Source organism: Orycteropus afer, unplaced genomic scaffold, assembly GCF_000298275.1.
Source record: "Orycteropus afer afer isolate SDZICR_OR568_19922 unplaced genomic scaffold, OryAfe1.0 scaffold00293, whole genome shotgun sequence".
Lineage (NCBI taxonomy): Eukaryota > Metazoa > Chordata > Mammalia > Tubulidentata > Orycteropodidae > Orycteropus > Orycteropus afer.
The window spans coordinates 240,442-264,522 of record NW_006921880.1 but is presented as its reverse complement, the minus strand read 5'-3'; the positions used below and the strand labels follow the sequence as shown (position 1 = coordinate 264,522).

The following is a 24,081-nucleotide window of genomic DNA, read 5'->3' as shown; positions in this document are numbered from 1 at the left end:
GTGCTCCTCTATTTGCTAGTTGACAGCACTTACACTCACCACCTGTCTCCTTTCCTGTTGTCAGCCTCTCGTATGACCCTGCTGACCTTGGCAAACAAAGCCTGTTCTTAGGTCCCTGGAATCCGAATGAGAATGCTGTCACTTTAAAATCCAAAATGGTTGCCACTTGTAAAGATTCTAAATGGCTGTGCCCTCAGTCACGTTAAATATCTAAAAGGGCCACCGCTTGTAAACATTCAAAATGGCTGCACCCTTGGTCACTTTAAATATCCAAAATGGCTGTTGCATGTAAACAATCAAAATGGCTGCACCCTCTGGTCAGCAGAAAGTCCATAGCTCAGGTTGTCTCCCTCCTTGCTGTTTCCCTTCCTAATCACAGGCCACCAGTGCAGTCGTCCCTGAGCCCTTGGTGACCAGGGCTAATCTTTAGGTCAATTCTCAGGTCCCAACACCACTTGGAAATATTCAGGCTGTTAGTCCCGTCAGAGTAGCTGACAGTCTGCAGCTCCAACCACCTCTGTACTCACTGTTTTCGGTCAGGTTTTTCCACTAGTTGGTGCCTAATTCACTTCTGTATACTTCCTTTCAAAGTTCAGGGCTCCAGGATTATCTTCTGTATCTCTGTCAATTGGTTTTTCTTTTCTTTGTTGAAGAGGGTCTGTGTCGCTTGTCTGCCTATTCCTCCATCTTACCGGAAGTCCAAAATAAAATTAATTTTTAATGCATATATTATTTCACATGAGAGCAATTTTTACTTAAGTTCAGAATCAGATGTCCCCTAGAAATACAGACTTAACACCTGTCAGTGTCTGGTCAAATCCTATCACATTTTATTTCTTATATTTCTCCTCATGATATTACCTACAGATAAACCAGAAAAACAACGCTGCCTTTGATGTCTTGGTTTATATGGTAAGCTATATAAACTGGTCTTTTGTTATCTAGATGATACTATCAAAACCTAAAGGGGAGAATGAAGACTGCTGTTTGGGCAGCTGAAAAACAGAAACCACATTTCTGTACTATGTTACAGCCATGCCCTCAGGATTATAAACATTCCCTAAACATTGAACACAATACGAGCTGTGTTTTCATCAACATCAGGGACATTCTCTCTGCTAGAAAGAAACGACTAAATTGCATTTATGCAGATGCCAATTGTCAGTTTTACTTAGTGCTAAATAATATCACTTTTATACATTATGAAACTATAGCATTTATAAAATCTCTTGATAACAGGCAATTTTTTACATTGTGAATAAAAAAATCTAAAAAGATTTGGTCATAATGAACTCAAGAGTCTCAGGGAAAAAAATGGCTACATCCTAAAGCACACTGGCATAAAAGAAAAGATCCACGTAGCTAGTACATTTATTTTGGGAATACTTAATGTTAACTTCTTTAAGTATCTCCTCTAACTGTAAAACACCAAATGCATCAGGATCATGTTTTTTTTATATCAATAGATTATTATATTCTGAAAAGTTAAATTTTAATATTAAAATAATCTAAGTTTCTACAAAAATGAATTTAAATGTACTCTCAATTATTTTCTCTTCTGTCATTAGTATTTTACTTATGATCAGAATTATCAAGATACTCAAGATCAAATATTATTTAACTTACCTCATATGAACTTGGAAGTTTTAGCTTTAAACTTAGAAATTTTTTAATAGTTCCCACAGTTACACGTGTAGAACATCGGATGAATTTCTTCATTAAACCCTAAAGTAAAAGAAAGATAATAAGTAAAATATTCTACCTTTCTTTTTATGAAATCACAGATATAATTTCCATCATCAGAGTAATTTCACAATATACTCTGGAAAGGTTTCAACTTAGAGCTCTTTAGTGCTTGTGGGTAAAAACGTTTCTAGTTCTTGGATACCTGCACAACATTCTTTAAGAATGTATTATGTTGTGTATCAGGAAAATTCTGGCAAACACAAAAACATGTGCATCCCTCTAGACTTTTAGGTAAAGAACACATTGTAAGTTTAAGTGAAAATAATAAAAGAGAGGCCATAAAAGCATATAAAATACTGTATTAGATAATGTCATTTCTGAAAGCATTCTGATCATTTTATAAAACATAACTTCGTAACTTCCAAAGAATGTTAAAAAGAACAGTGATTTCACATGTGACTCTGAGGAGTCCCATGATTCAAAATAGAGGGGACAGCTGGGCTACAATATGCCCCACCAACTGAAAGGTACATTATACAGACCCTTGGTTAGAGAGAATCAAGTCCAGTCAGGGTCTGACGGGCTGTAACAGTGATTTACTATAAAAACGCAAAATTCTGTATGCTTAGTTTATTCTCATTTAAGAAGCTCTGGTAGCACAGTGCCTAAGGAATTTGACTGCTAACCAGAAGGCTTGTAGTTCAAACCCACTAGCCACTCTGAGGAAGGAAGATGGGACAATTTACTTCCATAAAGATTTATTGCCTTGGAAACCCAACGAAGGTTGCTATGAGTTAGAATTGACTCAATGGCTGTGAGTTTTCTTCAGTTTTCTCATTTGTAAAATTTGGAGAGTAGTAACTAATTTACTTTCTAAATCCAAACATCACTACAATGTAAGAATTGACACAGAATGGACATCCAAACTAAAAACGAGTCAAAATGAAGTTGTGGACATAATAAACATGAACCAATCTGTGGAACAAAAATTAGATTCCACAACCATAAAGGTGATCTGCATATGTAAAAAATTCCAAAAACCCAGCATTTAATTAATCCTTTAAAGATATAAAGTGTTACTCCTATTTTGTATGTGTAGAAAATTGGGCCAACACTCTGGAAATGTTGTTTACTAAGTCATAGAACTATCTAGTCAGTGTCAGTAATGTATTTCCTAGCAAAATCAACAGAAACAAATCTGCAAATGACACATGGTCACACCTAAGATGGGAAAGTGTCAACACAAACAAAATGAAAGGTAAAAATTAATCTAAAGCAAACATACTCTACTATTTCAAATGGGAAACTGTATCCTAGGCTGAGAGCAGAAAAACAAATGGACAAGTCAGTCTTTCTGTGTCACTTGCTGACATCATCTCATCTTTCCCAAGTTTCTATCTATCTGATTGCCCCAAACATAGCTTGTGAAGAATCGCCAGCACATCTCACAGGTTCCAGTGATGGGAAAGGATAACATTAGGGTGCTGGAAGATCCTTAAGAGCATTCTCATCTGCAGAGGAAATCTAGCGCTGCCAAAACAACTGCAGAAATGTCCTTGGCATCGTTACTCATAATCCTTAAGAAATCATGAATAATTATAGAAATGTTAGAAAAGTTAAGAGATAATTTTTTAAAACTAGAGAAGAGCTTGTTTCTGGAATTTGTAATTCTGTCAAACTTGATTCCGATATGTAAAAGAATTCCAGAAAGGATTGTCTAGGAGTTGATTTGTGAGTACTTAAAAAATAAAAATACAATGATTATGCACTCTCTCTCTAGAAATACTTTTTCATTTCACCAAATTAACCTTGTTCTGTTTCCTAGCTCAGATACACCTGGGAATTGCTATACAGGTCTCCAAAAGGTTAAATGACACATTTTAAAAAGGGGCAGTGACAATTAAGAATGCGCAATAGAAGGTGATAAGGATGGTGCAGAAAACCTTACGGAGATGACCCTTAAGAAGTTCCCCACTGTTTCCATTTTGTAACATGCGTGGAAATGGAAGCATGTGTTCTCTACGCTGAGGGCAAAGGGAGGCAGCGATCCAGGGAGCAGATGTCCAGCCCAGGCCTTACCCAGCTGTCTGAGAATCAGTGTTTCAGGCACATCCCTATTTCATTCCTGCTGCTGCATGCTGAAAGGATTTGCCTCCAAGGGATCATGGTCCGTATCTTGAAATATGTAAAGAAATATTACATGGAAAACGAAGACTAGGTTTTTATGTGTCGAGAATCTGGCCCTTCCTTTCTATGGCTCAGTTCCCTTGCTTTCTGCCTGTTCCACTTTTCAGCTCAGACCAGAAAAGATTCAAAAAAAGGCTCCTTTCTGCTTCCAAGCTGACTACATCAGAGACATGTTTACCCTTCATTTACTTATTTTGTTCATCCATTTGTTTAAGACCACCACTCGCCCGCCAGTTTGTCATCCTATGGCGGCTGTGTGTTGCTAAGATGCTGGAACATATGCCACTGGTAGCCCACGCGCCAGCAGGGTCACCCGTGGTGGACAGGTTTCAGTGGTGCTTCCAGACTAAGACAAACGTGTTGAAAAGCTAGCACTGAAATCAGGTAGTATCACAAGTTAGACGAGCCTCCTGGTTAAGGTGTCTGACTGCTAACCAGAAGGTCGGCAGTTTGAACCTACCAGCTACTCTGTGGGATAAAGATGTGGTAGTATGCTTTCCTGAAGACTTCCAGCCTTGGAAACCCTATGGGGCAGTTCTACTCTGTCTTTTATGGTTGCTAAGAGTCAAAGCCAACTGGATGGCAGTAGGTTTGGTTTTCTGTTCTTCTAGGATGCAATTCAACAAATTCTAGTCCTTCTGATAAAGATTGCTGAAGCTTTGGTTGTTGTTGTTACTTTTTTTTTTAAAAAAAAAAACCCAAATCCTTACAATTTTATCTTGTCTTCAGAATGGTATGAAGGTATCTCCATCAGCCGAAGAATTTATCAAGCTTGACTTTTTTTCTTTTCTTCCGAGATACAATTTGCATACCATAAAATTACCATTTAAAATGCAAAATTCGTAGGTTTGAATATTTTAACAGGGTTGTACAATAACCATCACTACTATCTAATTCCAGAACATTTTTATCACTCCCACAAGAAACTCCATACTCATTAGCAAGGACTTCCCATTCCATCTTCCTCTCCATCCCTGGCAACCACTAATCTACTACTTTTTGTCTGTAGATGTGCCTGTTCTGGACATTGAATATAAATGGAATCATGCACTATGTGACCTCTTGTGTCTGGATTCTTTCATTTAGCATAATGCTTTCAAGGTTCATTGATATTTTCTCATGTATCAGTACACTTCACTCTTTTTTATGGCTGAATAATATTCCACTGTAAGGATATATCACTTTTTATCTATCCATTAATTTGTTGATGGGAAGTTGGGTTGTTTCTGGTTTCTGGCCATTATGAATAATACTGCTATGAACATGCATGTGCAAGGTTTTGTGCAAACATATGTTTTCAGTTCTCTTGGGTAATATATCTAGAAGTGGAATTGCTGGATCATATGGTAACTCTACAGTTAAGTTTTTGAGAAACCATTAAACTGTTTTCCACAATGGCCATTTGACATTCCTACCACCAATTTCTCCAGATTCTCGCTAAGATATGTTACTTTCCAGTTTTTTGATTAGAGCAATTTCAGTGGATGTGGAGTGCTAATGTCACTGTGGTTTTGATTTGCATATCCCTCATGAGTAAAGAGGGAGCTCTGTAGCACAGTGCCTAAAGGCACTTGACTTCTAACCAGAAGGCTAGTGGTTCAAACCCACCAGGCACTCCTCGGAAGGAAGGTTGGGCAATTTACTTCCGTAGTGTTGCTGCCTCAGAAACCCAAGGAGGGGTTGCTATGAGTCGAGTCTGACTCGATGGCACATAACAACAACAACAACAACAACAACATGATTAAAGATATTGAGCACTTTTTCAAATGATTATTGGCCAATTTTGTGTGTATGCGCGTGTGTGTATTTATTTATTTGAGAAATGTCTATTCAAATCCCATGTCTATTTTTAAATTGGGTTGCCTTTTTGTTGTTGAGTTGTAACAACTGTTTATATATTCTGGATACAAATTTTTTTGCCAGATATACCCACACACACATCACATGTGCTGCAATAATCATATGTCAATGACAAGTTTAATGGGAGATAAACCTGTCAAGGTAGAGGGTAGTTCATGAAGAGCCTTGAATGCTAAAGTAAGGAGTTAAGACGATCCTATAGGCCAGAGGTCAGCAAACTATGACCATGGCCCTTGGGGCCAAATCTGGAAGCCTTTTTTTTTAAAAATAAAGTTTTACTGGAACACAACCATGCCCACTGGTTTACTACCCTCTATGGCTACTATAGTGCTACAATGAATGAGTACAGTTTCACTAAAGACCATATGGCCCACAGAGCCTATCTGACTCTGACATTGACCATGACCTCAGACTTTGCCTTTTACCTTGCCAACACTTGGGCTCTAGCCTTAGCCCTGGATAATAAGAGAGAAATTAGGGGTACAAACAACATTGAAGTGATTACTTTTAAAAAATCTGGATACATGGTAAGCAGCACTAAACTGCAGGGAAATCTGTAGGGGTTAATTGCTATGAACTGAAGGGAAAGACGACTCCAAGGTTTTGAACTTGCATAATTTGTTCAAAGACAGTAGTGGTAACTGAAATTGTAAAGTGTGGAGGGAAAACTAGTTTAGGTGAAAATGTAATGAACTTGCCTTTACACATGTAAGTTTCAGGTGATAGTAAAACTCCCAATCAGGATATTTAAAAGTACCTAGAGATATAATACTGCAACTTGGGAGACATGGTAGGGCTGGAAATGAGAATTTAAGGGTCATTTGCATAGTTGAAGCTACAGAAATGGAAGAGATCTCCTAGAACAGAATGAGTACAGAGAAGGAAGATCTGAGTGGAGGACTGGGTATTAGGATATATTCACATCCATGCAGTAAAAGGCAGGAAGAGGTAGAGTCAGCAGAGACAAAGCAGGAGTGGCCTACAAGAAAGAATCAGGATAGCATAGTGGAAGTGACATACTAAGAAAGTTGTTTGAAGAATGAGAGGTAGAAGGATGAAGAACAGTCTATAAAGAAAAGAGTGATTCAATGGCTAAAAGGTCAACTGGGATGGCAAAGTGCCAAGATGTCATTATGAGAGGAGTATCACTGAGGGGTGGTTAATGTTCAGGTGCATTTCTGAAATTCCAATGCTTTGTAACTCCCCTAATAAGAGAAATCCTGCAGAGAAGTAGATGGCATATTTATTTATGAAGAGATACTCAGTCCTCCCACTGTTTTAACTTTAACTAGGAGATAACAGGGAGCTCTGGTAGCATAGTGCCTGAGGCATTTGACTGCTAACCAGAAGGCTGGCGGTTCAAACCCACCAGACACTCCTTGGAAGGAAGATGGGGCAATCTACTTCCGTAGTGATACTGCCTCAGAAACCCAAGGAGGGGTAGCTATGAGTTGGGTCCGACTCGACAGCACATAACAACAACAGGAGATAACAACTAATGTGTTAGAGAGCTATGAAGAAGAACCTCAAGAGAGGGATTACAAAAATGATTGGCTGTAAGAAAGAAATGGAGAGTTAGAAAAATCTTAAAAGATTTGCAAAGAGGAAAGGGTGGGGCACCAGTACATAAAAAACAACACAGATGCCTACAAGGATAAATACGCACACTAACCACTTCTCCAACGATGGCTGCATTTAATTACATGCCTTGCCCAACCCACCCTTTTTAACTAAATCAATTAACTTATAGAATTATAACTGTTTGCTTGGATATATAAGACCTAACCAAGTTCTTGTGGGATAGAATTTTTTCTATTTATATGTTCACTGCTTAATGTCCACACAGTGGGTAATTATCCATTGAACTGCTGTTGTTTCAAGATGCTAGGAAAACTTTAGAGTTTAAAAAAATTATTTTTCACTTCCTGATTGAAAAATGCAATTAAATGTAGTAGTAAAATAATTCAACCCACTAGCATACACTAGCATATTACGCAGAGGAAGTAAAAGAAAAGTAAGATATTGAATACAGGCATATGAATAAGACATGGGATACAAAGAGAAACAATACTGTCAATGACTGTCATTTGGTAGAATAAACTGACAAAGTCTATTAAGAGCTAAAACAGTGAACATTTATAATTAGAAAAAACTGCTTGCAACACAAAAAGCAGAGAACGTTATTTAAATAGCACGAGTTAAAGACTAAATAAAAGCAATAAAAGTTGAGTATGATGTTTTAAGTTCTCTAGTATAAAGATACTTGAAGAAAAAGCCCTGGTGGTGCAGCGGTTTAAAGCTTTTTTGCTACTAACCAAAAGGTCAGTGGTTCAAACCCACCAGGCACTATGTGAGAGAAAGATGTGGCAGTTTGCTTCCCTAAAGTCTTGGAAACTCTACGTGTTCTATGGGGTTGGAATCAACTCGATGGCAGTGGGAAGGATTAGAAATGGAGATTCCAGAGACTATCTAAAAGACTTCAAGGACTTAAAAGTTCACAAGCACTTATGACATCCAATTTCACTTCAAAACCAATTGATTATATTATGCTTAGAATATACTGGCTGTGACATGGATAGCTTTTTGAGTTTATTTATGAAGAGATACGCAGTTCTCCCACTGAGAATAATGAAATAAAATTAAATAAAAGGAATAAAAGAAAATATTATCAGAGTAGGGCAAATAAAGGATTATAAACATTGCCTAACACGAAATCATCTATGTCTGAGCTTGTTGCAATGCTTAAAAAGGGAAAAACAATGTATACAAATTCCCACCAAAGGTTTAAAGGAGGTTGTTGTTGTTTGTTGTTATGTGCCGTCAAGTCGGCCCCTCCTTGGGTTTCGGAGGCAGTATCACTACGGAAGTAGATTACCCACCTTTCCTTCCCAGGAGTGGCTGATGGGTTTGAACTGCCAGCCTTCTGGTTAGCAGAGGACAAATAGTAGTGATTCTACGCATTAGCCACTAGGTGGTGCCATTGGCCCAAGATGGTTCAGTTGTAGAAACTAGTTTGGGGAGAAGAGTGTGTGGAGTAAGCAAAGGAAGGGCTATTTGTAGGTATAAGACTTTTTGAGTTAAATGTTTATTGAGGTATCAGAGAATGGCACCAAATCTCATTTTAGTTCATTATGTTAATAAAATCTTTGAAAAAGTATCTTGAAGAGCCACACCATTTAAGAAATTCAACAAATTATTTAGCATTTACTACAAAATGATCATTAAAAAACACAACTGTACATGCCCACTCACCTTTACTACATTGTCCCCTGATTGTCCATTATTACGTAAACAATCTAGACATATAGCAATTTGTGGGTCACTTCGGTGATAGTCTTTATCATCTTGATTTTCATCACCTTCTTCATCTACTTTAGGCTTGTCAACTTTTGAAGTATCATCTATATAATGTAAGCAAAACTCAGTTAGATAGAACTCAAAGTTGATCTTAAAGTCAAGCCACAAAACATCAATCATCAAAACAAAACTCCATTTGAATTTTTGAAGAGTAACTAAAACTTTTAATAACTTTTTAAATGTTCCAACCAACTCAATAAACATTGGAAGTATTTTTTAAAAACCCATCAATGACTTATTAACACAGCCTATAATTTCTAGGCTCAATGGAGTATCCAAATACAGAGTCAATACTAGCTATATTTGGTCACAAAAATGATACTGTGATAGCAATGAGTGATTAGACCACTTTAGAACGCAGACAGTATATAAGAATATATTAAAATTCTATATGTCTTCCAATCAGAAGCCAAGTGCTCACCTTTCAAACTACAAAATATTTTCTTTCAAGTTCTCAAAATTTCAAATTAATAGACATTAATAAAATCAGCTAGTAAAATGAGTAGAATGAATTAGCTCTCTTTCTCTCCATTAACATGTATAGAAATTCCATTAAGGAAATCTGAATGACCAACTTTACATTTTATACAAATACACTTAACCTATTAAATACCTGAAGTCTACATAAAAGGTCCATGTAAAAACTATATCCGTTTATTTATTGGGTGCCCTTCACCGTATGTTAGACACGCACTGTGACAGGACCTGAGGGTAGAACACTGTACCCAGGGTGCTCGTGTGCCCCACCCTCACAGTGCTCATGGTAGGAGGAGATACAGGCAGGTAAACAAGACAAATTCAGAAGTATGACAAGGACTCTGATGGCAGAGGTAAAACGGAGTATGTGGGCACATACAGGAGAGGTGATAAACCCTAACTTTGGGGTGAAGTAGAGTCAGGGAAGATTTCCAAGATGAAGTACCTCTGGGCTGAAAGCTGTCAGAATTAGCTAGCCATGTCTTACAGAACAGAAACATCTAGAAAAAAAAGGTCAGCTCTTCTGCATTACAGTTGTACACACATCAAGCTGTACATTATGTACAGGAAGGCAGGTTCTCTTTCTACATATTCATACAGAACCCACATAGACAGGAGCTCCAGGGAGAGACCCAAATTCTCCACCAAAACTAAAGACCAAATATTCTCAAATACTGTATTGCCAAAATAGCTTACATAAAATTCAGAGTGGCTGCAGCCCTTTCACAAGTCAATCTATCACAAAATAGATACGGGTTCACAGACTAAACCTACATAAAAAACTTCTGCTGATGATCCCCTGGGCCTGCCCTCTTGAACAGTTAACTACCCTTATACTATCTATACTATTACTAGAGCACTACTGTTGAAATTGCAATACGCACTTGGATTAAAAAAACAAAAAGTCCTTAAGTCACTTTTTTTCAGTCAGGCTTAGCTTCTTTGGCTATTTTGTTAAATACACCTTATTCCAGTCATTCAAAATTATTCTCAAGTCTCCCCTGCTATGAGAACAGAGCCCTGAATTAGTAAAACCTTGATCCTCATTTTACAGATGAGAAAAAAAAAGACAACATTTTCTCATCCACCTTAATGATGTATCACTGACTATCCTATGATCTTATGGGAAACTAGGGCTGGGAGATTGACCCCACATGTGAGCCTATGCACGCACACACATATATGTTCTTAAGAAATTTCCATGGCATTAATTATCATATTAAGATAACAATGGGAAAGGGCACTACTTCCTTTTCATTTCGGATATGCTGTACTTCTTTTTTTTTTTTTTCCTTTGTGTGGATAATAAAGTTCAGTTGTTTGCCCCTTGGCTGAAATTATTAATGATTCTCGAGTCTCCTGGGATCCAGAAGAGGAATTTGGATACTTAGCATAGGTGATGGAGAAAATTCTCATAAGCACCCAGATGTATTTTTCAAACCTTCAGAATACGTAAGTTCCTGTTGTCCTAGTGCCACCTATGAACATGTCATTCCACAGTGTCAGAGTACAGCCACTTCTCAGTTCCCTCTTCTATTAAGACAAATATATGATATAAAATAAGTCAAACCAAACAGAACCCCCTCAGTGTTTAGTTGCAAGCTAAGTTGCAATGGGTGTTTTTCACTTCAGCTTCCTTGAGCTCTCCAGGAAACATTGCTGTAATCAGCTAGTCAGTTTTCTGTTTTAGCTCCTTTTCCCTTTCCCGAAGCCCGATTTCTTCTATTTCCAACTACCCTCAAGTGGAGTGAGTCTCAATCTACCTGTTGTTGTTGGGCACAGAGTCCATTTTGACTCATAGTGACCCCATGTGAGAGAACTACCCCAGAGGGTTTTCCAGGCTGTAACCTTCATGGGAGGGGACTGTCAGGTCTCTTCCCCAGAGCCAGTAAGTGGCTACTAACTTACTGGTTAGCAGCACAGCGCTCAACTGCTGTGCCACCAGAGCTCCCTCCAGAGCTATATAAAACCTACATAAAAATCTCAGGAAGAGAGAAAGGTTTCTAACATAAATAAAGGGGTGTGTAACTTCTGTGCAGCAGAAATGTCAGCCTGGTGCTAGTTCACCAAAGCTACAAAGCCCCAAGATGAGAGACGCGTCTAGATTATTGTTTCTGCTTTCAGATATAGACATAAGAAAAAGTCACCTTGTCCATTTTCTTGAGGCTTATTTTTCTTCCAAAATTCAGATTCACGCTCAAGTTCTTCTAATTTAAAAGGAAAAAAAAAAAATCAGAGAAACAATCATGAAATCTTTAAGAGAAATGTTGATTTCATAAAATAAGAAAATCACTAAGAATTTAAAAAGCAACTTACGTTCTCGTAGTCCAGGAACCAGCTTAAATATAATTTCTTCTAATGTATTATCCAACCTTTCAAAGAAAAAAAAGAGGATATACTAACAACGAAGATAATCAAGATTCAACATGTAAATAGTTTGAGGTCTATATCTCACATGGACTATAAAATATAGGACATTCACAATTTTAGCCCCTCTACTAAATCAAACTCCTCTGCACCTGGGACAAACCTCTTTCTAGCCTTCCCCACAGTGGTATATTGGTTACTCAATTCCTGTCTCTCCCTATATCCATACCCTTGATTGATGACTCCAGTTCCTACCTTTCCCCATAGCCACACCCTTTGCAATATGACTTTAAAATCCCTCCCATAAAGAGGTGGAATTTCAAGAACTGGCCTTAAAACTGGCTTAGGCCAACAGAATATGGCAGAAGTGACAGTGTGCTTAGTGCTAGTTCTGAACCTAAGTATGAAGAGGCACTACATACTTCCATGCACATGTGTACATGCTTGCTCACTCCTCTCTCAAAACCTTGCTGCTCTGAGAAGCCACCAAGCGAGGAGGATGAGACACCATGGAGAGGAGAGTCCAGCTGCCCTGCTGAGGCCACCTCAGCCATGGACAGCCCACCCTCAGTATGTGAGAGACCCACCGAGATCAGGGGAGCTGCCTACCTGGGCGACAGCTCACTGCATGGATGAATCCAATCAAGACCACAAGAACCACTTAGCTAACACATAGAATTGTGAGGAATAATAAATGCTTATTGTTTCAAGCATCACATTTAGAAGTACAGATAGTTCCCAACTTACAAAGTATTTGTTAAGACGACCCGCACTTAGGACCGTCTGTTTGGTTTTCTGTATGTCTTACCGACAATATTATGTATGGCATACAGTTTTGCACATCATTTGCTGATGTTGTTCTCAGATGTTCACTCACAAATGTTTACATGTAATGTTTTGCAATCCCCAAAGACAAAGACTGGATTTATACAGATACTGATAATAATGAAAACTTAAAAAAAAAATAAGAGGCATCAACTTACGCCATAACTGACTTAAGATGGAGCCACTGGAATGGAACCCTGTCTGAGGTAGGGACTACCTGTGGTGTGTTATGCATCACTAGCTAACTGACCCAGCCTCTCTTAACATCTCTATCACAACTCTGGCTCTTTTCTATAAAGCAAGTGACCTCCATTCCTCTCGGAGAAATTCAGACCCACATGGAGTCATTCTGTTTCTGAGGGAAAAAATTAAGTATTTATCTCAACTTTTTTCTTGTTTTCTTCTCCTGCTCTATTAGAGTATAACTCTTCCTTTTCGTGGTTAGTCCGCTCCTGCCTTCAGTTACATTGTCTGGCTCCGTAGCACCCTTTTCTCTCATCTGCTGCGTCCTTCCACCCTGCTCAGCAGTAGTACTCTTGTCTGACAACAAACATATCCTTTTCTCACACTTAAAACCCCCAGAACTCTTTAACCCATTGCTACCTCAAGATATTTCTCATTCTTTTCTTCCAACTGGAAAAATCCTACAAGTATCACTGACATTATTTCTGTCATGTATTGTTTCTTTTACTCTCCTGAACTCTCAACATCATCCTTAACTTCCATATTGAATAGATTTTTAAAGTTGCTTTTTAAGAACTTTTTAAAAAATTATCTCTCCTATATTGCTCTGCAGTAGGTCGGCAGTGTTCCCTGTCACCTCCTCCTTGAAACTTTCCTTTCCCGATGTCTTCTTTTTCTGTTTTCTTCAACCCCATGCACCTCTTTCCAACCACTTCTAAATACGAATATTCTCCAACGCTATGTACTCCTCACCCCTTGGCCTTTTCCACACACTTTCTTTTTTGGAGCTCTCATTCACGTTGTGACTTTACAAATCTGTATGTTATCACTAACAAATAAGCAGATGCCTTGGGTCTAGATCTATATTCCATCCCTCTGCTGAGCTCAAGTTTCTTATTTCCAACAGATGCTGAACATCTCAAGCACTTCTTTTTGTTCATCTATGTCACTGTCTCATTTACCCTCTTTCAACAAAATACTGAATGCCTCTCTCATCATTTCACTTTTTTTAAGTTAAAGTTCTAAATGATACCACAGCTCTTCCAAACAGGCTGAAAATGCTATCCTGACTTCTCTTGACTCATACATTTCCTCACCAGGCTCCACTGACAGCTCCTTCTCAATGTCTCACTCGCCTATTCCCCTGACTCAGTACCATCTCTCCATTTCTGTATCCATGGATCTTGCCTGTTACTACAGATGCTCCTATGTAAAACCAATCTCTTCTCATAAGCACTATTAGATTCTGTTCTCTCTCACCTTCTCAAGAATGTTGCTCCACCGATCCCTTCACCACCACCCTTCTACATTATTAACTTTTTTGCTTTCTACAGGATCATTCCTTTCCAACATATTATTATTCTCCCCATTCAAATCAAAACAAAAGAACTTTCTGGACCACCCTTTCTTTGACAGCTACTGTCCCATTTCACTGCTTCCATTTGTAGCAAAACTAGAAAGAGGTGTCTATACTCACTGTTTCTAATTCTTTTTCCACCTTTCATTCTTGAAACAATTCAATAAGGTTTTGCTTCACAGAGCTACTCAAAGTGCTCTGCCATCAGGGTCAGTTATCTCCATGTTGCTAATTCCAACCATCAACTCTCAGGCTTTGCCTTACTTGACCCATGAACCACATCTGACACAGTTGAACACGTCCTCCTTTTTTGATACACTTATCTTCATCTGGCTTCCAGGGCACCACACTCCACCGGACTTTCCTCCTACCTCATTGGTCCAACTTCTCAGTTTCCTTTGCTGTTTCTTCCTCTTCTCCCTGATCACTTACTATTGGCTCACTCCAGGGGTCAATCCTTGTCCTCTAGTCTTTTATCTCTGTACTCACTTCCTTAGTGATCTCATCCTGACTCACAGATTTAAATATCTTCTAATGCTAAAGCCACCACGTTTCAGTTTGTCGTACTGTGGTAGCTTTAGAGTTTCTGTGATGCTAGAAGTCGTGCCATGCTATGTGAAATACCAGCAGGGTCACCCATGGTGGACAGAGTTCAGTGGAGCATCCAGATTAAGACAGACTGGGAAGAAAGGCCTGGCAATCCACTTCTAAAACTTAGCCAGTGAAAACTCTACGGATCACAATAGAATACTTTTTGATCTAGTGCTAGAAGATGAACCTTCAGGTCAGAAGGCTAACTCAAAATACACAACGGCTATAACAGTGGACCTGAGCATATCAACAACTGTAAAGATGGTGCAAGACTGGACAACACTTTGTTCTACTGACATGGGGGCCCATGGGCTAGAGCTGACTCAGTGACAACCAACAGTAATGACAACATACGCTGAAGACTATCACCGTTTCTCTCCAGCCCGGACCTCTCCCTCTGAAGCCTACATTTGTATATTCACCTCCTCCTAACGTTCTCTCTGCTCTGAAATGATGAACAGACATCTCATAATCAACACGTCCCAACCAAGCTCCTGCTCTACGCCCCCCCTCCACAAATCTGTTCTATCCTAACCTTCCCTATTTCAGTTAATGACAGCTCCACTCTTCCAGCTGCTCAGGTCAAAAACTTACAGTGATTGATTGACTTTTTCCTTTAACTCACATCCGACACTCAATTCATCAGCAAATCTTGTTGGGTCTACTTTCAAGATATATGCAGAATATGACAATATCTAGCCCTTTGTACTGCTACAATCTCTTAACCTGAATCACTGAATTGCCTTCTAGCTGCTATTCCCGCCTCTACCCTTGTCCTGCTATATGCAGTGTATACTCAACAGTTCCCAAAATGATCTTTTGAAACTAAGTCAGATCATGTTAATTCTTTAAACCAAAATCCTGCAATGGCTCCCAATTTCACTTGGCATGAAAGAATACGTTTTTATAGTGGCTTACAAGGCTCCTCATAATCTGCACCCCCACTACCTCCCTGATACCATCACCCACTACTTGCTCCTACCTCATTGTTCCTTAGGGCTGGTCTCCCAACTCTTCCTCAAGAACGTCTGAGGTGCACTCCTGTCCACTGGCTGCTCCCTTTACCTGAGACATGCATGCTTTCTCCAGAATCACACATGACTAACGCCCTCACATCACCACATCTTTGCTCACACTTCACTTTCTCAAAGAGCCCTATCTCATCACTTTATTTAAAATCACTATCTGTCCTTATCTTCACACTCCTCATCCCAGTCACTTTGCTTTTTCCTCTTTGCTCTTTTCATTTTGTAACATACTACAAAATTTATTACAAGGTTTACTGTCTATCTCTCCTCACAAGAATACTAGCTCTATATGAGCAAAGATCTCTATTGGCTTTTTCCACTAGTGGCTGTGAAAGACCTAGAATGGTGCCTGAAGTAGCAGGCATTTAGTAAATATCTGTTGAAAGAATGATTCCCTCCATCCTCTTCCTATCATCTAGATCAGTGACCTTGACCTCCAAGAGAAATAGAATGCAAGTCAAATACACAATTTTAAATTTTCTAGTATCCATATTAACAGAAGTGTTATGACATGTTTGATGTAAAAATTAATTTTAATAATATCTTAGTTGTTTATATATTAAAATATGTTTAATAAAATGCTTTAAAATGAAATTTATAAAATTCATAAGCCCTATGTTAAGTGAATCAAGATACCAACAAATATGATGTATAATAAAAATTAAGAGCCAAAATTTATCTTAAAAGAAATAAAATATAAAAATAAAGAAAATTAAAACAATTATAAATTAAAATAATAAGAGCCTATAAAATTTCTTTAAGTTATCTGAATTATAAAATGCATTTATTTACCTCAACATTTCTAATGGATTTGTCTCATGAACTTGGTTGCCACATCTTGGACAATCATTGCTATCTTCAAAGTGCTGGACAATACAAGTCTTGCAGACTAAAAAGAAAGAAGAGACCATGTTAAAATGCATCATTTGAACTGTTACCTAAATTTAAACTAAAGTACTAGAAATAGTCATTAAAAATGACCTACTGCAAGTAGAATACTATGTTTAATTAAACTTAAAACTTTAAAATTCCAGCACTGTAATAAAACCCAGCTGAAATGAAAGCCTAACACCACAATATAAAAAGTATACACTACACTGCTTATTAGTTTTCTTAAATATATTCACAAATCAAATAATTTATTGGCACTACTTATGTAAAAGCTGGTGCCTTTACATAAAACATTAGGTGTTTCCCACTGAAAGAAGTAGGAGAGAGAAAAGTAACAACTTTTGTCTTCATTTACTTCTCGTGATGACAACTTATTTGAATGAAGCATAAGTAGTTCTTGATAAAATTTCAGCAGTTTTCAACGTGTTTGGATTACTTTTATTGGTAGGGTGCTCCTGGGAACACCTGGGAGGTGCAATGGCACTTCTGGCTTGGCAGAGGATGAGGAGTTTGTGCTCACAGGTGTCATGATTCCATGGAGCACAGCGTATGTATGGGTGGTGGTACCAAATTGGTAGAAAGGCAGGTAAATGAAAAATGAAGGAGAAACTGACAGGGATAATTAAGATTTTAAACAAAGATTCTAAACAGACTTAACAGAAAATGATTTGTGGACCTCTCTGCCCACCTCATGCCCAGTAGAGGCTAAGGCCCAAAATAGTTTTTAATTACAAAATTTTTTTCAGATAGTTTTAGAATAAGAAAAATTTAAGATACAGAACAATAAAATATTTCTACTTTAGTTTTCTTTCTCTTTTTGTTCAGAGGATCAGGTGGCAGATGATCAGATCAGGTGGTAGATGTTACCAGGCACCGTCCTAAATGCTTCAATATATATTTAATTCAACATAATATAATCTCCACTACAGTTCTATTTATTAGGTACTATAATTAGGTCTCTTACAAACAAGGAAAGAACTTAAGCAATTTGCCTAAAACCAGAGACCATGCTCTTATCCAGCACACTGTACTGCTTTATGTGATGAGTTCTACTTGAATTTTGTTTCTATAGGTCTATTCATTTCTACAGGTGGTGCAGTGATTAACTGCTCTGCTACTAACTGAAAGGTCAGTGGTTCAAATCTACTAACTGCTCCACAGGAGGGAGAAAGACGTGACAGTCTGCTTCTGTAAAGATTTACAGCCTTGGAAATCCTATGGGGCAGTTCTACTCTGTCCTACAGAGTGGCTTTGCTACAAACTGGGATCAACAGCAGTAGGTATAATATACAGAAAAATAATGACTTATCCCTTAATTAAAGAGCTCTCGTAGCACAGTGCGTAAGGCATTTAACTGCTAGCCAGCAGGTTGGCAGTTCAGTCACCAGCCACTCCACGGAAGGAAGGTGGGGCAATCTACTTCCATAAAGATTTACTGCCTCAGAAACCCAACGGGGGTTGCTGTGAGTCGGAATCAACTCGATGGCAGTGAGTTTGGTTTTGTTTGGGTTGTCCCTTAATTGGAGAAGCCTTAAATATGTTTACATGTAGAATTAGATCTCCTTTTACTCAAACTGAATAATCTGCACAAAACAGTCCTCTTAAGTAACCTGTTAGTTTTTTTAAAAAATTTCTAGAAAATACATCTTCCACATGGCTTTTAAAATCTGTCCAATAAAGTACAACCTTATAATCACATACATTAGTACTGAGGAAACCCAGATCAAAAGTTCAGGGAAACTGAAAAAAAGTACAATGAAGATTTGCTTTGTTTAGATGCTTCAGAAAACCTCTCATCCTACAAAACTTATCTTTGATTCTGGTTTATAATTTGAAGTCTATACCAGCTGTAAAGCACATTTTAAAAACATCTTCAGGGTTCCATGCCCAGTTCTCTAATTGCTCAGGTTTTGTGCTAGATAATCACCTGGTCCAAGAATGATGTAAAAAGATCCCAATCCATGGTTAGTCTATGTATGGGGTTCAACTAGGGTCTTCAGCCACTTCACAGGTGCTTCTGCAGCCCAAAGAAATCCCTTGGTCAGAAAGGGAGGCAGGCTTACCAGAGGCACCCCCAGTCAGAAAAACAAATAACAACAACAGCTAACGTGTACTGAGCACAACCAATTACCAAACAAGCCCTGATGGCATAAAGGTTAGGCGCTTGGCTGCGAACTGAAAGGTTGGTAGTTTGAATTCACCAACAGCTCTGTGGGAGAAAAGGCCTGGCAATCTGCTCCCAGGAAAGTCACAACGTAGGAAATCCTACGGACAGTTCTATGCTGTCCTACAGGGGCTCTCTGAGTTGGAATCCACATGGCAGCACATGACAACATCCAAATAACCAGGCTTCAGGCTCAGGGCTTTATATAGGTTATTATGTGGATCGTTACCAGCCTTCTTTGCCAAATGAGGACTGCAGTACTGAGAAGCCTGAGCAGGCTGGCCACAGCTACCCAGCTGGTGGCAGAGATGGCATCCAGCCCTGGGCCATGCAGCCTAAAGTCCAAACCACTACGCAATGCATCTTGAAGTCATTCATATTTGCTACCTGGAATCAAGATTTCATATCTTTAACTGATCTCTGTATTCAGCTCATCATAAACATTAAACTTGTGCCTAAGGTATTCCTTACTTTGAACATTTCTTAGCTTTCAACTAGGTTTCTGTACAACTTAATCGAGAAATGGTCATTGTGCCATCTACAGTAGTGGTTCTCAAGTTTGGGTGGGCAACACAATCACCAAAGGCATTCTTTAAAGTACAGACTGCCAGGGCCCATTGCAGATCAATTAAATCAGAATCTCTGGGAGGTTAGGACCAGGGTTCGACTTTTACAAAGGCCTCTCAGGTTGTTCTGATGCAGCCAAAAGATAACTGGGAAACATGAGTCAAAAGGAGGCCAAGAGCTGGCCACAAAACCCTTACAGGATAGGACCTTTATAAGGTCCCTCCATTCTAGGTTTAGGACACCTCTGTCAGATCATTACCAGAAGCCACTTTAATAACTACCTTTTAAGAAATCCCCTTCATAGGATAAAACATACCAAAAAGAGTATGTGATTATGGAAGGAAACTTTCTTTGTTGGCTACCAGGGGTGGGAGGGGAGGGGAGGGAATGGCAAAGATTAAAAAAGGAAAAAACTAAAAATTAAAAAAAAAAAAAAGAATATATGATTAATGTGCTCTCTCCCCATAATGGAGATCTACATGAGAAGCCAAGGCAGTATAGCATAGTTATTGTTGTTGTTATGTGCCATCAAGTTCACTATGGAAATAGATTGCCCAACCTTCCTTCTGAGGAGCAGCTGGTGGGCACAGTAGTTCTAGATAAAAGGTAACCTGCTCGGATCTGGATCCCAGTTCTGCCATTAGGCAAGTTACTGCCTCTCTGTCTCTGTGTACAAGGGAGGTAACAAGGGTATCTATCTCCAGGCTCCTTGAGTAGATTAAATAATACATGCAAAGTTTGTAAAATAATGATTGGTATCTTGTACGTATTCAACAAATCTGAGCTATTACTATAAATTAGACGACTGAATGAGCATAAAATTATGACAAGAAAAATGAGAGTCTTTGAATATTTGATGGTATCAAGACTATGAAAAGTTTGATGCATCTGTTTAAAACAACATATGATCTTGCTAATGGAACTTGAAGTGTCTACCTTCGTTGGCTTTAATCCCCTGCAGCCATCTGTACCCTATGGACGCCTTGCAACTGGATCCTCAGATTCTCAAGTATGTTTAGGACACACTATATTGCACCTGAATGGGAACTGCTTGTCTTTGCATGCATAACACTTCGTTTCTGTGGGGGTCCAAGACTGACCAAGGTGTCTCCATGATACATCCTTATACGTTTAGTCCAATTCCAATATAGCCCCACTGGTCTAGAAGCTGTCTTGTGTTTCTTTCCCAAAAACTTTGATATACTTGTTCTGACAGACAATTACATGTTGATATCACAGTTTAACTATTAAAGGGCTACCTAACCTACTTTCTCATTTTCAAGTTCTTGGAGGCCTCTTCACAACAGGTACAAGGACTACTTGTTGCTATCTTGGTTGTGTGAACCCAACTACATCTTTCCTTTTGCATGGAGGGCTAGCATTCCAGCTTTGATGATACATAGTGATCTACACAAATAGCTCCTTCTTAAGCACTAATTCTGGCACCGAAGATAATAAACAATAGTTTCTCCTCTCATGTCCTTGAAATAAAACAATAGTCTCTCCTATCATATCCTTGAGGTTGTCAAACATTAGCAATGCTGTTTATTAAAAGTGATCAAATGCTGACTTCCTTTGTTAAAATCATTTGAATGCCTTGTTTGATCTGTCAATTTAGATGCAGTTTCTGTCCTTCCTGAAGGACTTTACTATCTTCAGGTGCCCTCAGGAGCCCTGAAAGCACAATGGTTAAGTGCTCAGCTGTTAATAAAAGGTCAGTAGCTTGAACCCACTACCAGCTTCACAGAAGGAAGATGTGGCAGTTTGCTTTGGTAAAGACCACAGCCTTGGAAACCCTGTGGGGTGGTTCTACTGGTGTCCTGTAGGATCACTGTGAGTCGGAATTGACTTGGCAATGGGGTTTTAGGTTTTGATGTGCCTTTCTTGATAACGTTTTATATATGTGCTTTGGAAAAGTTATCTATTATCTTCGACTCACAGCAATCCTCCCTTAGGTTTCTGAGGCTGTATCTCTATGGAAGTAGATTGTACAATCTTCCTTCCGAGGAGTGGTTGGCAGGTTGAACCACCAGCCTTGTGGTTAGCAGCCAAATGCCTTAAGCACTATGCCACCAGGTCTCCCTATCTATTATCTAGTAACCATTTAAAAGTAAACTGTGGTCACCTGCAAAGAGAAGAGGCATTGGTTTCCTACTTTTTACACGTGAAACTATTTTTTAAAATTCCAAAATAGGTATAACCAGCTTTCGTAAGACAATTCCCCTTGTTTTACTGACACAAAAAACTAATGACCTTCATTCTCTTAAACTGCTATACATGGCACATTTCTCTCAAAAGCCTACATAAGTCGCAATTCCATGGAAGATAGTGAGGAACTCATTACTTTCTACTGAGTAGAATGCATTATTCTTGTTTTGCCAGGAGAGAGTCTGAGTGAGGATTCAAGCATGGTCTGGAGGATCTTCAACCACAAGTCAAGAGGCTTAGCAGTCCAGCAAGGGTAGAAAGGTTAGCCTATTTCCTTGGTCTACTGACTTACAGTCAAGCAGGACCCTGAGGTCAGGGCAGAGTCCGACGGCTCAGAGCATGCAGCAACTCCTCATTCTCCACTTTACCAATGTAAGTTTCATAACCAATCAGAAAAATTACTTCTCACACATAACCTTGATAGCTCTGTTCTTCTTTACTTCGACTCCCCTGACTCTCTCCCCTTTGGTCACATTTGCTCAGCTAAACTATGCAAAACCAGAATAAGAGAGCTACTGTCAACTCAGTTCCAACTCAGAGAGACCCATATGGGTCAGAGTGGAGCTGTGCTCCGTAGGGTTTGCAAAGGCTCATTTTCAGAAGTAGATCACCAAGCCCTTCTTCTGAGGTGCCTCTGGGTGGACTGAAGTTTCCAACTGTTTGGTTTAGCAGTCAAGAGGACTAACTGCCTGTACCCCCCAGTGACTCAGCTGGAGCTCTGAAGGTGTAGTGGTTAAAGCACTGGGCTGCTAACCAAAGGTGAGCAATTTGAACCCTCCCCGCTGCTGTGCAGTAGAAAGATATGGCAGTTTGCTTTGGTAAAGATTTACAGCCCTGGAAATCCTATGGGGCAGTTCTACTTTGTTCTATAGGGTCACTGTGAGTCAGAATCGACTCGAAGGCAATGGGTTTGATTTGAGGGGCAGGGTGGAAACTCAGCTGAACTATAACTGTAGTTAAATTCAACTCTCTACCTACTCAAGAGTACAGCTAAACACTGTGGAAGAAAAACATGAAGCCACCCTGATTGGTCTCTCACCTTAAATTCATGACCATGAACCTCATGTGGGTCCTTCATCTGCCATGCAGTCATACTCTATGCCCCATGTCCATTAAACTCCTCGTCAACACTGCATACTTTCTCCTCTCTCCTCAAACCCCCAGCATATCTTTCCCCATCCTCATTCTCCACTGATGATCTTGCTTCCTATTTTACTGGGGGAAAAAATGACAAAGAAGAAAAGCTGGAAACAAAAAGAGAAAAGAACACACTCTACCACACCTACTGACCTACTAGCATCAATACTTTGTGCTCTAGCCTGTTTCCAGAACTTTCTGCATCTATCTAAACCCAATCTCTCCCTATGTGCACTAGAGTCCCTCTCTATCACTTAAGAATTTACTCCAGGAATCCTCCTTTCACCCCTCTGTTATCTACTGACGGTTTCCGTCAACATCCAAACCTATGAATTCTCCACCTCAGAAAAAAGTAAGAAAAACAAAAACACTGTGGCTGATCTCACTCCCCTTGTCAGCTACGACTCCATTTCTTTGTTCCTCTGTGCAATGACACGCCTTAAAAGAGTGAACTAAACTCTCTCTCTCCAATAACTCCCATTCCTATTCTTTTCCATCTTTCCTTTTACCTTTTTAAAAGTGAAATATTTATATGTGAGCCTATAAAACATATATGCACAGTTTAAAGAATTATAAAGCAAACATCATGAGATCACTTTAGAAGCTTTCTCTGCTTCTCACCCTGATAACATCTGTATTATTTTATTTTGAGATAACTTTAGACTTAGGGAAAAGCTACAAAAATACTTTCTCCTCTCTCCTCAAACCCCCAGCATATCTTTCCCCATCCTCATTCTCCAAGAGTTCTTGTCTATCTTTCACCCAGCTTTCCTCAATGTTAACATCTTACATAGTCATAGTACAGTTATCAAAACCAGGAAATTAAAATCTTCCCATCCTCTTCAAACTTGTGTAGAGTTTTTGCTCCTACCACTCCAACGAGACTGCTCAAGAAGATCATCACGCCCTTGACATCTGCATCCATGGTCTACTCTTGGTTCCACCTTACCCAATACATGAGACACAGCTGATTTCTCTCCTCCTTCACACTACTTGTTTACTTGCCCTTCTAGGATACCACTCTTCCTGTGGCCTTCCTACTCACTGATGATTCCTCTTGCCCTGACCAGTTAATGCTAGAGCACCCCAGGGCTCAATTTTTGACCCTCTTCTCTATCTTCATTCCCTCCCTTGGTGATCTCACTGCTTAAATATGCTCTGTACTGTGAGGATCTTCAGACTCTTTGTCCAACTCT

At 39.1% G+C, this 24,081-nt stretch overlaps 1 protein-coding gene across 1 annotated transcript in view; it reads right to left on the bottom strand.

The window, feature by feature from the left end:
- The window catches only part of PCGF5 (polycomb group ring finger 5), a 67,066-nt gene that overhangs the window by 21,730 nt on the left and 21,255 nt on the right, over positions 1-24,081 (bottom strand). The window contains exons 2-6 of the mRNA XM_007951252.2: positions 16,711-16,807; positions 11,884-11,939; positions 11,715-11,774; positions 8,986-9,134; positions 1,627-1,725 (exon numbers count right to left, since the gene is read on the bottom strand). Coding sequence (XP_007949443.1) covers positions 1,627-1,725; positions 8,986-9,134; positions 11,715-11,774; positions 11,884-11,939; positions 16,711-16,807 — 461 coding nt within the window. The remainder of the gene's footprint in view (positions 1-1,626; positions 1,726-8,985; positions 9,135-11,714; positions 11,775-11,883; positions 11,940-16,710; positions 16,808-24,081) is intronic.